Consider the following 15,644-nt stretch of genomic DNA (forward strand, 5'->3'; position numbering starts at 1 on the left):
ATTAGATGAAGGGAGGGCTTGATAGTCCCACTTCTATGGTTTTAGGTGTCTTGAGGATGTCACATACTATAAAAGCCACACTGCACAGCTCCTTATGTGACACCTGCTCAGGTACCAGCTAACGTAAGATCAGCTCTCTATACTTACACCACCAATTTGTGTTTTGCTAAATGATCCCTTTTGTGTTTTTGATCTGACTCAGTTGTTAATGTTACTTTATTGTTTTCATTGTTGTTGATATTGATTTCTTCTTTATTTATATAGGATTTATTGATCTGACTGACCCTGCTCCAGACAGCATGAGTCACTATCTTTGTCTCCCTCTGCTGGTTGTGCTCCTGCAGCCAGCTGTGTGTCTCAACAACTGCTCGTCTGACTACCAGAGGATCCCTGGTAGGCTGAATATCTCTTTCACTGAGCCAGATAGTTTGGTTCTAACGTGCATTATGTGCAAATTAGAACAGATGGTGTTAAGTAACAATCACGAAATGAGAAAATTACCTATTCGTCCTGCTCAATGTAACATTTATGTTCCTCATCTCTGTCTCTGCATCAGCAACTGCATTATAATCTTCATTTCCCCTTTGATTCAAAATGGGGAAAAAATCACACATAATTAAATAATTCTTGGTCTTTTTTCTTTTTTACTTTTCTTACGTAGACAATTCAGACATGACAGTTGAATGTGGGGCCAGAATGATCACGCTAGAGATCAACCTGTGCACAGCTCAGTGGGCAGGCTTCAACACCACAGACCTGGCTCTGAACGGGAAGCACAACACCACCGAGTGCCAGGGCACCATCGACAACAGTGTGGACCCTGCAGTTATCCGTTACAAGCTTCTTGTTAACGACAGTCAGGAGAACCCCTGCCGCCAGTCTCTGCAGGTCAGAAGGTCTCTAGTATAGGACGTTGAATATTGTTAAATTACTGGACAAATAGTGATACTACTGCAACAGGGATTTAGAGATACATATCACTTTATTTAGAATGATGTTGCAGTTTATTGGACTATATTACAATTGTGTTTCTGCAGATTGTGGATGAGGCCCCGGACCCCTCAGGTCCCTTCAGCAGCTTTTCAAGTATCCAGTCAGTTATCATTACCGGGTTCATTGACACACCCCGAACTGACCTGGGGCTGATCAGCTACTCCACAGACCTCTACTATCACTTCTCCTGCCGATACCCGCTGGAATACCTGATCAACAACACACAGATTGTGGCGTGAGTAACTTACCATCTTAAAAAAGTGTTGTTAATATACCTTATCACTTTAGCTTGAGACATATAACATAAACACAGCCATTTCTTTCAATGATTTTTCAGCTCCTCAGTGTCTGTTGCGACCAGCGATAACAATGGAACCTTCATTGATACACTTAAAATGAGTGTTTTTAATGTAAGTTGGCATTTAATGGCCTTAGACAAACTCTACTCTGCTATAAACATATTTCACTTGATGTATTTCACTCTAACATCTTATTTTTCCAGGACTCAGACAATATCTACCCTTTAGTAGTACCTTCGACAGGACTTGAGCTCCGAACCAGGATCCATGTGGAGGTCAAGGCAGTTAACCTCACAGGAACGTAAGTGACAGATTACTGGACGCACAGAGTGAATGTGCTTATCAGAAAAACGGATAGTGAAATAAAAATGGGAAAATTGTTTTCTTGTAGCAAACAGTACTTCATTGGCCCACTGTCCTTATTTCAGTTTCTATATACTGCTGGATCACTGCTTTGGCACTCCCACTGCTTACAACATGTCGAACAGTGAGCAGCACAACTTCTTCACCGGGTATGGACGCACGTGCATCATTAGTGTAAATTCTGCTTTAAATATAAAGTGTATCTAAATAATCTCCAAACTCTCCACAAGCTGTTCATTGGACCAAAGGACATCTGTGACAAGCAATGGCCTTTCCAAGGTCGCCCGCTTTAACTTCGAGGCCTTCCGCTTTGTTCAGCACCGCGACCAGGCAAAGTCCAGCATCTATCTGCACTGCATCCTAAGACTCTGTGAACCAAGCAAATGCCAAGAGCTGTTGTCTGTAAGTTGAGAAGTCAAGAACAAATTACTTTGCTTTAAAGACATGAGAAGGTAATGCTAAATCAGCTTTCAAAGGCTAGCCAAAACTATATTTTAGGATAAAGATTTGAAGTATAGAATTGACCTGTTTTTTGCATCTTGGTAATGAAAGAAATAGATATAAAGATAAAAAAAGATTTTTTGTTTTATCTGTAGTGTTGAAGAAACAGTAAAAGTATAGGTGACAGGAAATGTACGGAAAGACAGGAAACTGCAACCAAGTTTATTGAGTCAAATTGTTTTGGGGAAATTCTGACTGATGGTTGGCACCTTTTTTGAATCCCGGGCCACCAGGTAACCCACATTTGCCTTTAAAGTGAATATTTTACAATTTGAGCATAAAAAACAAAACACGTGTTATTTCTAACATCTACATTTTGTATAGAGAAGCCATACTTTGACACTATATGAAATGGATTAAACTAAACCCAAATGCACGTGTGTTGTTTTTCAGGCCTGTAATGTCAGAAGAAAAAGGTCTGTGACTCCTTATGGGAAAGAAAGCAGTGAATCTGCAACTATTTCAGTTGGACCTCTTTACACTGGCAGAGAAGGTAAGTCCCTGCAAACACAATACTATTATTATTAAATTATTATTATTATTATTATTATTATTATTATAATACGTTATATAGTAAATATATATATATATATATATATATATATTATATAGTAAATATATATAGTAAACAATGATAACACGTTTTTTCTTAATTACCCTTTTTTATTTACCCCTTCTAAAGGGAGGCCAAATGCAGCTGCATACAGTGAGTATATTGTAATCAAATGAACCACTAGAAATACATGTTCTTATCTTGAATGTGTATAACTCATAAAGAAATCCCAATGATCTGCATCTGTGTGCATCAGGTTCTGACGTGGCATCAGAGAGGGATGAAGTGAACGTGACTGGCCTGGTGGTAGGAGTTGTGTTCGGCTCTGCAGCTAGTGCCTTGCTGGTTCTGGGCGGCTGGTTCGCCCTGAAGAAGTTTTATTGGGCAGGAAGATTACCTCGTGCTTTTAACTGACAGACATCTGGCAAACTGTCTTCTCCTTGTCACCTCATACTATATTGTGACTTATTCTGAGAACCAAGTATCTGATAATGTTATGATTTCTCGGTAATAACTACATGTCCTTGTCAGGTGACCTTTGGAACTAGGGAAAAAGATTAGTATTTTATATCACTTCTTCTGTATATACTTGATGCATCTGCACTCATGTATCAGTTAGGAAGGAACAGGCAAATCAGAACTGTCTAAAAGAAGAAACAGGAAATATGGAAGTCATTTCAGAACAAAGTCATTTTAATATTTTATGTTTTTCTACATTTGTTTGATACTAGCCTGTAGGTCTTGTCGTAAAAAATGTTTGCATGTACAGAATCTTATGTTTTATAAAGTATATATAAAAAAAACACTGGGGGCACATTATAATCTGCAGTATATAGGTCATATCTGTTTTGATAATATTACAAATAAAAGTCAAATCATGTTGGCGTTGCATTCTGTGGTTGACATTACATTGCACAGTAAACATATTTACAAACTAATTGACATACAGAATGAAACCAATACATCAATCAAAACCAAACACTCATAAATATTTACAATCATCTTACTGTGCTGGTACAGTAGCAAACAACAACCAAAATAATGGTTAACAACTAACACTTTAGGACAAGTATAATTCTAACTATCTGCATGTAAAATCCCAACTTGGTAAGAGTTGAACATTTGCCAAAAGCTATACACTGTGTGGCAGAACAACAGTTCTTGCTCTGAAATAAAATATATCAAATTGCAGAATAGATATTGTAAAAAATGAACTAAAATTCAATTATTCACATTATACACTTTCATAAGATAATAACAGCAGTTTATTGGCATTTTTATTATAAAAAATATGACTATCACTACACTGAGTGCAGAATGTCTTCAAGCAGAGCAGAAAGTTTAACTGAGAAGTCCTCCTGCAAATGTCCAGCTGTCTGTGCAGACGATGAAGAAGAAGAAGAAAAAGAAGAAGAAGGAGACAGTCTTGTGCCTCCTCTGACCTCCAACTCATCTTCCAGCCCTTTAAACAGCCTCTCCATCCGGGCCTGAAACATTTGGCTCTGCAGGGCTGCATTTTGGCAGAAGCGCTCCATACTGGCTGTCAATTCCGCCTTACCGGGCCGTGAAGTTCCTAGCAGAGCAGCAAGCTCTGCTCTAAGAACCCCCACTCTGTTCTGTGCCTCCACCCTCACAGAACTCACTTCCTGTGCCATCCTGGAGCTAATTTCCAGCCAGTGGTCTGACTTTGCTGCCTCTTGCTCACTAGCACTGGTCTCTTTCAGATGGTTGATCACTTCAATGGTTTTAGTATGGAAGTCACTGATGAGGTCAGCGACCTTAGAGCTGCTGTGCTCCAGCGTTAGGCTCATCCAGTGGAAGGCTTCCTGGTACAAAGCCGGAGTGGCCTCTGCCTGAGCCTCAGCTGCCTCCAGACCCTGCAGATAGAGGCTCAGATGGCCACACAGGTCTTGGGTGCTGCTGCTTAGAGAGCTCTGGAGCTGCTGGATGAGGGGTGCCAAGCGCTCCCTCATGCTGGCTAGGGGGGAGCTGAGGTGGCCCGAAGAGTGGGACAACCTCTCTCGCAGTTCGGCCAGCTCTTGGCGCAGACGGGTACGCAGACGCTCCGACTCAAGGTTGAGTTTGTGCTGCATCTCCTCTACCACAGGGTTTTTGCTCTGATCATCATGGTTGTAAAGGCCAATGCTGTCTATGTGGCTCTTGTATATTTTACTGAGCAAAGAGAGACAAAAGTACAACATTAATAAGGGTTTACATTTGTATTATCTTTAAATATATTACCATGACTTGAGCGTCTGGCTTCAAATGAATTTTAAGGTCTTAGATTAGTTTACAGCACTTAGTTCAGTCAACTTACTCAACATCTTTTGTGAATTCTGTCTTGTCTTGAGACTGGTTGTCTTTTAAATCAGTCAAGGGTGCCTCCCTGGTGTGACGGTGGAGAGGGTATGCTGAAGACAAAGAAAACATACATTAAAAAAATGAATACATTGCTAAATAAGGGCTTTTGTAAACAGTATTTAAAGATAAATGTATACCTGTAATTGCAAAGGACGATAGAGCGAAGATCACAACTTTTAGATGCATGTTTATCTTTCTGTGGAGGAACAGAAGATAAAAACTTTACATACCATTTTATATTAGAACAAACATAAACATTTCCAGATTAAATAATGATATATGATTCATTGTATGTACATTCCCTGTTGGGTCTAAGACAGAAGACAAGCGAAAGACTAATATGTGAAAAAGTGGCTGGCCTTTACCTGAGGATCTAGGTCTGCAGGGGGACGTCTTCTCTCGTCTGCCTTATAAAGGTCCTTGTTATCAGAGCATCAGCCCAAACTGCCTGTGTCAACAGGCAACACGTGGAGGGTCAGACTAATGGCAGAACACAACACAACACCACTCTCTCACACACTCACTCACTCTCTCACACACACACACACACACACACACACACACACAGACACACACACACACACACACACACACACACACACACACACACACACACACACACACACACACACACACACACACACACACACACACACACACACACACACACACACACACACACACACACACACACACACACACACACACACACACTCAGACACATCCACGTTTGAACCTGCATAAAACTAACCAACTTATTGAGTCTTGAATGACATTTCTGCATTTGCCTGCATAGTTAATGAATACAAAATGAATAGTATTGTTTCATATTACAAATCATTTCCCATCTGTGAACACTCTGTATTTCAGCAACTAGTAGAGTATTTCTGAATGCGATGTGGAGGATTTTGTGCACCAGTGACATGGAAATGTGGGTGAAAGTTGAACTGTGTTTAGTTAGATAACTTACGAGACGTCATTAAAGGATCAAAGTCCATGGCTACCGTGATGAAAGAGTTATTCCGCTTATCTAAAGTCCAACTTTATTTCAATACAATAACAGAGTGAGTAAGACTTTGGTTACTGTACATAAAAACAGCACTGTTGGCTACAGTTAACTGTAGAACAGTTTGCCGTGCTGACATATTGTATGTTCCAACATAGACCTTGTTAGACACATGGATGCAAATGCAGTAATAAGCAACACTAGTTGATGAAGACATTACTATAACTCTCAATCTTTTGAAATGATTGGACTGTTCGATATACTTTATATGATAATAAGTTAGGGCTAGGTATCATATTCTATTTTAATTTGGAGCAAAGGGCAACAATCTTTCCTTGGTTGTTTTACACAGGTGTGCAGAGATTACCATCAGAGGAACTGTCTGCGGGTCAAAGGTTTACATAATAAAGAAAAAAACGTTACTTTTGTAAAATTGACAAAATTGTTTTTCCTTTAAACCAAACAAGTAACATATTTGTGCAAATGCAGGGTACTTACATAAGTAGAGTACATGAATAATTGTATTTTATATTACTGCATTTACACTTTCAGTTAACAGATAGAACCTTCATATGTTGCTGTATATTAAAGGTCAGTTATGGGTCAAACCGACCCTGACTCTTGTTACCATCAAGTAAAACACAAAGACCAACAGTATAAATATTCAATATGTGAAGTGAAGTTTAGAGTGGCAGCTGGTTTGCATAGTCAGGTACTGAATCTGAGCTTGAAATGTGGATTTCAATGTGAATAGGCTGCTGTGATGCACAACCTGCTGAGTAGACTCCTATAAAGCAAAGCTGCGTTGATGTACATTGGAAGCCAAATCTTTAATCAGTTTCATGGTAGGATTTAGAAGAACAAATGCCGTAATGTGACCCTGCAGCACCAGGCAGCCCTACTCTCTGTTTTCCCGGCTACTTTTCATCAGCATTCAGTCCGTTCACTGTCACTGTCACCTTACCTCGCAGGCCTCATAAATCATTCAGCATGCCATTGAAAGTTATGCAGACAAACTCTCCTACTGCACGTGTGCTGCATTACAAGCAGACAGGAGAGGTTTATCAAGGGAGTGAAGTTTTAACAGCATCTCCAAAACGACTTTATTGGCTATGACTCAAACAAGGCAGGCAACCAAGACACTTTTTACAGATCCTGGATGAAAAATGTAAACACTTCTCCCTGAGTCTGGAAAAAAAAAGCGTAGTTTACTTGTGGACTGGTCCTTTAATTCTGCAGGTGGACATATTAACCATGGTGAGGAGATGCGACAAGAGCTTCAGGTGTGTGTGGTGGCTGAGTGCTTTGGTTCTTACTCTGGTTCATGGAAACAACTTGAGCCAACAGGACCAGGAGAGGCCACCCTGCCACCAAGGTAGGCTATCTTGACACACATTCAGCTTTGGATGACATGACAAAAAATCAGATAAACATTACATTATGTTTCTGCATATGCTTAGCCACTTTTTTTAAAACAAGTTTTGTGACAACACTGACTTTGATGTTAACCTGCACACTTCTTTGTATGTATTTTATTATTTCCAATAGGTTTTTACTGCCCCTTGGGGAGCTTCACTCCACTCCCCTGTCCCAAGGGAACCTATGGACCAGCAGCTGATGCTGTGTCCATAGAAAGCTGTCTTAAGTGTCCTCCTCAACACTACTCTCCCAGACCAGGCCTGTCTGCCTCCCTGCCCTGTGGCCCTGTGGCTCAGCAGTCTCTGTCTGGTCAGGACACTTGCATCTGCTTGGGAGAAGGACAGACTTTCCAGGTGACAAAGACGTTTCACACAATCGTATGATCAACCCATTCATTGCCCAACAAATTAGTTTACATTTTTTACATCAACACAGCCAACTACAATACAAATGACCAACTTTGGTCTTTTGCCCTGGAGTATCCTTCTTTATTCTATAAACTTGAAGACAAATTTAAATTTCTCAACCTTTATTTTGATAAATTGCTCACTTCAATATGAAAGTAGCTTTCTCACTGAGAAAACATTACACTGTACAATCTCTAGCTTCAAGCTGAAAGAGCTCTAGATCAAGTTCCCTCGCAGTAGAGTCAGGTTTCCTATTCTGTTGGAACTTGCAAAGCCCTTTACTCATCGACTCATAATAAGAATGAGATTTTTTCACACTATTGCAAGGGTAAAGATGCAAGAACTAAATACATAACAAATACAAATAAATGAACGAATGGTGAAAGAAAGGAAACAAATTAAAACTTTAGACTTCATGAAATAGTAAAAAGCAAAGCGTTCAAAATTGAAGGTTAAATACTGCGCATGATCAGTCAGACTCGTTTTTTCTTCTCCTTAATTTTTTAATGGCAGCTAGCTCTGTAGTCTCTGTTGCTACCTGGTAGTTTTTCAGTAAGCTTCCCTCAAAACACTAATTACATTGTTTTACAAATGTTCCAACAACTGCTACTTAGACCAGTAAGAAGTACATATTGATGATAAGAGTAAAGTTGACTGATGTAAAAGTCAGTACAGCTATATAACCGGATTAGCATAACAGAGTTAACAGCCTGACCAAACTGAAATGCCTTCCACATAATACACTTTGTTTTAACCTTGCCTCCTTTTATGCAGACCAGTGACGGGCTTTGCCACTGCACCATCGGCTACCAACCTGCTAACAACGGAGATGTGTGTGCACAGAAACAGTACGACGTCTGCAGCGATGGAAAAACTCGTTCACAGTATGGAAACTGTATGGACAGATATCAGTGGTCTCTTCACTGCATGCAGCAGGTTAGACTTTTTGCAATTATGTATCACAGTTAGACGTACAAACTAAAGTAGAGCAGAAGTAAATCGTGTAATTCACTTACTAACACTTAATCCAAATATCTGTCTGAATGATATTTGAGGGTTTTGATAGACTGTAAAGTAATCTGTTTACAGGACACACTGACGAAATATACTCCACAATCACTGACAGCGAGGCTAATGAGAACAACCTAGATGTCTTTGCCCTTTCCTCTATGAACTTGAAAATACTTTATCAAGTAGAGGCTTGTTTTAGTCCCACTTAATATTTAACCACAAAGTGCTTCCTATGACTGTTTCTGTGCAAGGCCTTCACTTTTCTCATCATGCAGTGTTTATTTTTGTCCCTGCGGTCCATAGCAGACTTTGGTACAAATGACCTTCCACCTATATACTCACTTATACTTAGCGTACATTGAGAATACTGCCACTAAAATGAATTTAAATAATACAACACGCAGAAAAAGCTGGTACAAGCAGATCAATTATATAAGATTAATTTAAAAAAGAAGTAGAGTTGTTTAAATCCCAACATTGCTTTCCTGCAGGTGTGTCAATCTGCAGAAGACTACAGGGGTTATGATGGAGAGCTGGGTCTGTGTGTTTGCAAAGAGCCTCCTGGAAGAGCTCCGTGTGGAGGCCTTTGTGGGAGAAGGCCAGCTACTGAACTGGAGTTACTATGCCGGACAAATGGAGAAATGGAGCTGGTGTGGAGTTATGGCCACCAGGTGAGGAATAGAAGCATCAAATAGATAAAGACACACACAGAGGAACATTTCCAAGCACTAAGGAAGGAAATACAATGGGAACGTGTGCTTTTTAGTATTTTTTGGGAATGCAATTGAACCTCCTGTATCCAAAAATTGTTCTTCATGTTATCCATACAGTATTTCCATTAAATAAACATAAAGAATAGTTTACGTAACATTATCTGGTCAGACCATATGAACTAAACCTTTACACAAAACAGGCATTATCACACCAGAAATGGAAGCGCAGGACAAGCGTCTTTTGTGTTGCAGTGATCTATTAATAGCAAACGCTGTTCTTTCAGGTGATTGGTGTTTCAGGCAAGCTGCAGGACACGTTTCTTAAACACTCAGACTCTGATGGAACTCTGTGCAACAGCCATATCAGCTCCTCACATGCTGTCTACATTGTTCAGACAACAGGTAGAGACACAAATTGGCTTTCTGGGTATCTCTCTATTGCTCTTCCCGTTCATCTCCTACATCTTTCTCTCCTTTGTTGTCTGATTGCAGAGGCGGGTTTTCTCGGCCTCCTCAGCGGCCTCCCAAAGGAACTTCAGCGACTGTTTACTGTTACCACAGAGAGGAATGCGGAGCTGAACGCTCAGAGCTCAGCTGGTTTGTCACTGCAAAACCATAACTTTTGATGAATAAAACACAAATTAAAATGAATAATCCATGATGAAAGTACTGCACTGTTGTTGTTTTATAGAAAGAGATTTTGATATCCTCTGGGAAGTCACTAAAGTTGAAAATATCAGTCATGAAGGAAGAGAAAACAATGGAAACAAGAGTGATGTCAAAGAAGAAATAAGAGAACTGAGTGTAACCGGAGTTTTGAACCCCACAACATGTCTCCAGTTGGGCGATGTTATCCTGTTTACTGTTGACACACATCACTATCCTCAGTATGATCTGTAAGTCAGATGCCAGGCAAACAATAGTTTGATTTTCATGTCCATTTTTAACACTATGAAACGGTGCTTCGACTAAATCCTTACTACCTGTCTTTCAGTGACAACTTATACAACACAAACAGAGATTTTGACTGGGGGGCAGTTAGACGGCTGAAAGAAGAGCTGACTCTGTCCTGGACTCCTCCAAACTTCTTTGCGTTGGTCTTCAGCCAGGCCGGAGTATACGTTTTTACACTGAGCAGCCAACACCACAAACACATGGTAACTAAAATGAAATACTGAGGCAAGTTATCATGAGTAACACACATTTAACTTTTTTGACGTTCAATATTCCTTACCAAATTTCATTTTGTATTCCAAACTGCTTTTCTGACTGCTTATTTTGTAGCTGTATCATAAACATAAGCCCTTTTTTGTAAGAAAATTGAGATGATCATGTTACCACTTTACTCAAGGGCTTCCACATGCATTTGCTTGTTGAGAACTACTAATACACTTGTGTTATCTTTTTACTCAGTATGTGCGGGTGATGCCAGCAGGTGGTCAGTGTTATGAGACCGGCCCCTTTTTCCCCACCATCCCTCGTCATGTGACCAGGCTGGGAATCAGTAGGAGACGCAACCTGTTACTAAGGCCTGATTGGCTGGTGACCGGAGGACTGCTATTTGGAGCTGTTGTCATCCTCTGTTTATGTGTGACACTGCTGGTTAGTGTACAAACACACATGATCACATGTTCAAAGTTGACCTTTTTCACATTCATCCCTTGATCCCATATTTAGATCCTGTTTCGTGAATATGGATGGCCTGAGAAGAAGCCAATCAAAGCGCGGTACCGCTTGTTGCAGCTGTCCTACAACATGGACGACTACTCATCAAAAGGCTCAAGGGTGATCTCACTTAGGAAGATTCACAGAAATCATCAAGCTAGAATGACACAGGACTCCATTCAACCAGGTGCAATAATACACACACACATTCATTCACGCACAATTTCAAATGCACACACACACAAACACACATACTCTGAGCTAATTAATTACGCGCAAAATTCACACTATCTCTACCTAATCACAGAAACACACTGATATCGTGTTGGCCTTTGAAGACCCCTGTGGCCTCTTATAAAGCACTAACAGTGACCCCTGGCAGTTTATCCCACCCTACCAATTACGTTTGTGAAGTCGATTATGACATTCCTGATATCATTACATTACATTGCATTTAGCTGACGCTTTTATCCAAAGCGACTTGCAAAAAGTGCGTTCGACCAACAAAGTACAAACTTGATAAAACAGAATCATATAAGTACATCAGGTTTCATTGAGCTAAAACATTTCAAGTGCTACTCAACTGGCTTTAGATAAGCCAGCCCTTTGTTAGTATATAAGTGCTTTGTTAATAGTTCTATCGTTCGAAGTGGAGTCGAAAGAGATGAGTTTTCAGTCTGCACCGGAAGATGTGTAAGCTATCTGCTGTCCTGATGTCAATGGGGAGCTCATTCCACCATTTTGGAGCCAGGATAGCAAACCCACATGTTTTTGCTGATGGGAACTTGGGTCCCCCTCGCAGTGCGGGTGCAGCGAGCTGTTTGGCCGATGCAGAGTGGAGTGCACGTTCTGGGGTGTACGGTTTAACCATGTTCTGGATGTAGGAAGGGCCAGATCCATTCGCAGCATGGTACGCAAGTACCATTGTCTTGAAGTGGATTCTAGCAGTTACCGGAAGCCAGTGAAGGGAGCGGAGGAGCGGCCTGGTGTGGGAGAATTTAGGAAGGTTGAACACCAAACGAGCCGCTGCATTCTGGATGAGCTGCAGAGGTCGGATGGCACATGCAGGTAGACCAGCCAGGAGGGAGTTGCAGTAATCTAGGCGAGAGATGACGAAAGCCTGGACCAGAACCTGCGTCGCTTTCTGGGTCAGCTGAGGATGTATTTTCCTTATGTTGTAAAGGGTGTATCTGCAGCTATATTTGCAGTGAAGGACAGTTTGTTATCTAGGATCACACCCAGATTCCTTGCAGTCTGAGTCGGGGAAACAATCGAGGTGCCGATGTTGATTGTTAGGTCAAGAGTGGGACAATCTTTTCCCGGAAGGAAAAGCAGTTCAGTCTTGTCAAGGTTGAGCTTGAGGTGGTGAGCAGACATCCACTGAGAGATGTCAGCTAGACAAGCAGAGATGCGTGCGACGACCTGGGTCTCTGAGCGGGGAAAGGACAGAATTAATTGGGTGTCGTCAGCGTAGCAGTGGTATGAAAAACCATGCGGGCTAATGACTGATCCAAGCGAGTTTGTGTACAAGGAGAAGAGGAGGGGACCAAGAACAGAGCCCTGAGGGACCCCTGTAGTTAATTGACAAGGGTCGGACTCGGACCCTCTCCAAGTTACCCTGTAGGTACGGTCTTTGAGGTATGAGGTGAGGAGGGAAAGTGCAGAGCCTGAAACTCCAAGTTCTTGGAGAGTGCGAAGGAGGATCTGATGGTTCACCGTGTCGAATGCAGCAGACAGGTCCAAAAGGATGATGACAGAGGAAAGGGAGGCTGCTTTAGCAGTGTGCAGTTCCTCAGTGACAGCAAGGAGGGCAGTTTCTGTTGAGTGACCTGCCTTGAAACCAGACTAGTGCGGATCCAGAAGGTTGTTCTTGTGGAGATAACAGGAGAGTTTTTTAAAGACAGCGCGTTCAAGTGTTTTAGACAGGAACGGGAGGAGAGAGACAGGCCTTAAGTTTATAACATCAGATGGGTTGAGAGTGGGTTTCTTTAGGAGAGGGTTTACTCTTGCCTCCTTGAGACTGTTTGGAAAGTGACCAGAAGTTAGAGAAGTGTTGATGAAATGGGTTAGAAACGGTAGAATATCAGGAGTGATAGTTTGAAGGAGGTTTGAAGGGATAGGGTCCAGAGGCCAGGTGGTAGGACGGGCAGAGGTAATGAGGGTAAGAACCTCACTTGGAGAGAGAGGGGAGAAGGAGGTCAGTGTGTGGGTGAAAGGTGGGTCTGGTGACCCAGCGGTGAGTAAATGTGAGTCATAAAAAGAAGAGCGAATATCATCAACCTTTTTTTCAAAGTGGTTAACAAAGTCGCTTGACAGAAGGGAGGAGGGGGAAGGGGCTTTGGGGGGGGTCCAAGAGGGTGGAGAAGATGGAAAATAGTTTTTGGGGATTGGAATAGGAAGATTGGATCTTATCTTGAAAGAAAGTGTTTTTTGCCTGAGAGATGAAGCAGAGAAAGAGGAGAGGAGAGCCTGATAGGTTAGGAGGTCGTCATGGTGTTTGGATTTCCACCATTTCCGCTCTGCTGCCCGAAGGGTGGTTCTATTAGCACGCAGTGCGTCATTTAGCCAGGGAGCAGGAGGGGACTGACGAGCCTGCCGAGATGTAAGAGGACAGAGAGAGTCCAGAGAGGATGAGAGAGTAGAGAGGAGAGTTTCTGCAGCAGAGTTTGGAGGCAGGAGTTGGAACGAGTCAGAGGAAGGGAGGGCTAAGAGCACCGATGAGGCAAAGGTAGAGGGGGAGAGGGAACGGAGGTTGCGGCGGACAGGTGCAGAATTAGAAGAGATTAGTTTGTTATGTTTGGAAAGGGGTAGAGAGAATGAAATGAAGAAGTGATCGGATGTGTGAAGCGGGTTTACAGAGAGGTTAGAAGTAGTGCAGTTCCTTGAGAATATGAGATCAAGGACATTGCCAGCGTTATGAGTTGGTGGGGATGGAGACAGTGAGAAAGCAAAGGCGGTTAAAAGAGATGTTAGTTCAGATATCTTCCCTGTCTGGAGGTTGAAGTCTCCGAGAAGTACAGCGGGAGGGCCAGTTTCAGGGATGTGTGAGAGGAGATGATCTAAGTCCTCCAAGAAGTCCCCCAAGGCGCCTGGTGGACGGTAGAGAACAACAATGGTTAATTGTAGAGGATGGGTCACTGTGACGGCATGGAATTCAAAGGTGAAAGGAGTGAAGTTAGGTAGCTTGAAGAGGGAAAATCTCCATTTAGGGAGAGAGCAGGAGACCAGTGCCACCTCCTCTGCCAGAGGGTCTGGGTGTGTGGGTGAAGGAATATGCTGTGGAGAGAGCTGCTGGGGTGGATGTGTTGGATGGAGTAATCCAGGTCTCAGTGAGAGCAAGGAAATCCAGAGACTGCAGGGAAGCGTAGCCAGAAATGAAGTCAGCCTTAGGAACAGCTGACTGGCAGTTCCACAGGCCCCCTGAAACTAGATGTTGGATCTCAGTGGAGCATGTGGGATAGACGAGAGCAGGCCGGTTATATTGATTAGGAGATACACGGGGCCAGTGATAATTGCGGGAAGACACATAAACAGGAATGGAGAAAATACACATGATTATAGCATGAGGGGCTAAAAAAACCTAATAAACCTAATAAAATACTAGAGATACTTAGCTCAATCAAGGTAGGATTTGCCTCCTCTTTGCCTCCCTCGTGACTCCAACAGGACTCTAATGTCTTTGTCAGACTCCAACAGGACAAATCACAATTTCAGTCAGATCAACTACAGAGCATTTATACAGAGTACACACACTGAAACAGAGAAGTCTAAAAAAAAATGTTACTCACACAATTCTAAAAGTCACCAGTTGTTATCCTGTCAAAATCGAGTTGCACACACATATCATGCGCCGTGATAAACAAAAGTTTAAAATGCCACAGTACATTGAAAATCCCCCTCGCAAAACAATATATCTGTTCATTTGTCTGTTTAATAGCGTAGAAATAAGACATAGGCTTATATTTCAAGAGGAACATATACCATTTTCTCTCTTAGGTCGGTTATTTTTATAAATGCTTTGGCTAGAAACAAGGACTTCCAAATTGGCCGGGGAGAACACTAGCAGAGGCTTTTTGTGGTACTGGAACGTGGATTTAGTCAAAGTAGACATTATGCTTGCTATTACAGTCACAGTGATCTATGAGAGATGTGTGTTTCTCTCACTGTATCTCTTTGTGTTTCTCTCTCGTGACCAATTTCTGTGCAGGATCTTTAGAGGAGTTCTGGGATTACGAGCACCAGGTGGATCTGGAGGCTTTCAGCAGCAACACCTTCTACAGCCTCCTGCTCAAACAGAGTCTGTCTGTCACCACACGGCTGGGACAGCTCACATCTGAGGCCTGTAGCTCTTAA

The 15,644-nt window shown here is 42.0% G+C and overlaps 3 protein-coding genes across 3 annotated transcripts; 2 read left to right on the forward strand and 1 right to left on the reverse strand.

Annotated features, from left to right (window-relative positions):
* Positions 1 to 299: 299 nt before the first annotated feature.
* On the forward strand, positions 300 to 3,589 carry LOC307038122 (zona pellucida-like domain-containing protein 1; the record flags this gene model as incomplete). Its single annotated transcript, XM_079679416.1, has 10 exons — positions 300 to 393; positions 662 to 888; positions 1,038 to 1,228; positions 1,331 to 1,403; positions 1,496 to 1,593; positions 1,721 to 1,804; positions 1,886 to 2,057; positions 2,550 to 2,649; positions 2,839 to 2,862; positions 2,966 to 3,589. The coding sequence occupies 10 exons, from the start codon at positions 300 to 302 to the stop codon at positions 3,121 to 3,123; spliced, it is 1,221 nt and encodes a 406-aa protein (XP_079535542.1). The 3' UTR covers positions 3,124 to 3,589.
* On the reverse strand, positions 3,382 to 5,575 carry LOC307038123 (uncharacterized protein). Its single transcript, XM_079679417.1, has 4 exons — positions 5,436 to 5,575; positions 5,208 to 5,266; positions 5,027 to 5,120; positions 3,382 to 4,881 (listed from the first exon to the last, which is right to left on the reverse strand). The coding sequence occupies exons 2-4, from the start codon at positions 5,254 to 5,256 to the stop codon at positions 4,011 to 4,013; spliced, it is 1,014 nt and encodes a 337-aa protein (XP_079535543.1). The 5' UTR covers positions 5,257 to 5,266; positions 5,436 to 5,575; the 3' UTR covers positions 3,382 to 4,010.
* A 3,041-nt stretch (positions 5,576 to 8,616) lies between these two features.
* LOC307037504 (uncharacterized protein) lies at positions 8,617 to 15,644 on the forward strand (the record flags this gene model as incomplete). Its single annotated transcript, XM_079678409.1, has 9 exons — positions 8,617 to 8,838; positions 9,405 to 9,584; positions 9,911 to 10,028; positions 10,119 to 10,223; positions 10,318 to 10,522; positions 10,621 to 10,783; positions 11,040 to 11,228; positions 11,304 to 11,478; positions 15,499 to 15,644. The coding sequence occupies exons 1-9, from the start codon at positions 8,671 to 8,673 to the stop codon at positions 15,642 to 15,644; spliced, it is 1,449 nt and encodes a 482-aa protein (XP_079534535.1). The 5' UTR covers positions 8,617 to 8,670.

This window comes from Notothenia rossii, assembly GCF_949606895.1.
Source record: "Notothenia rossii genome assembly, chromosome: 4".
Lineage (NCBI taxonomy): Eukaryota > Metazoa > Chordata > Actinopteri > Perciformes > Nototheniidae > Notothenia > Notothenia rossii.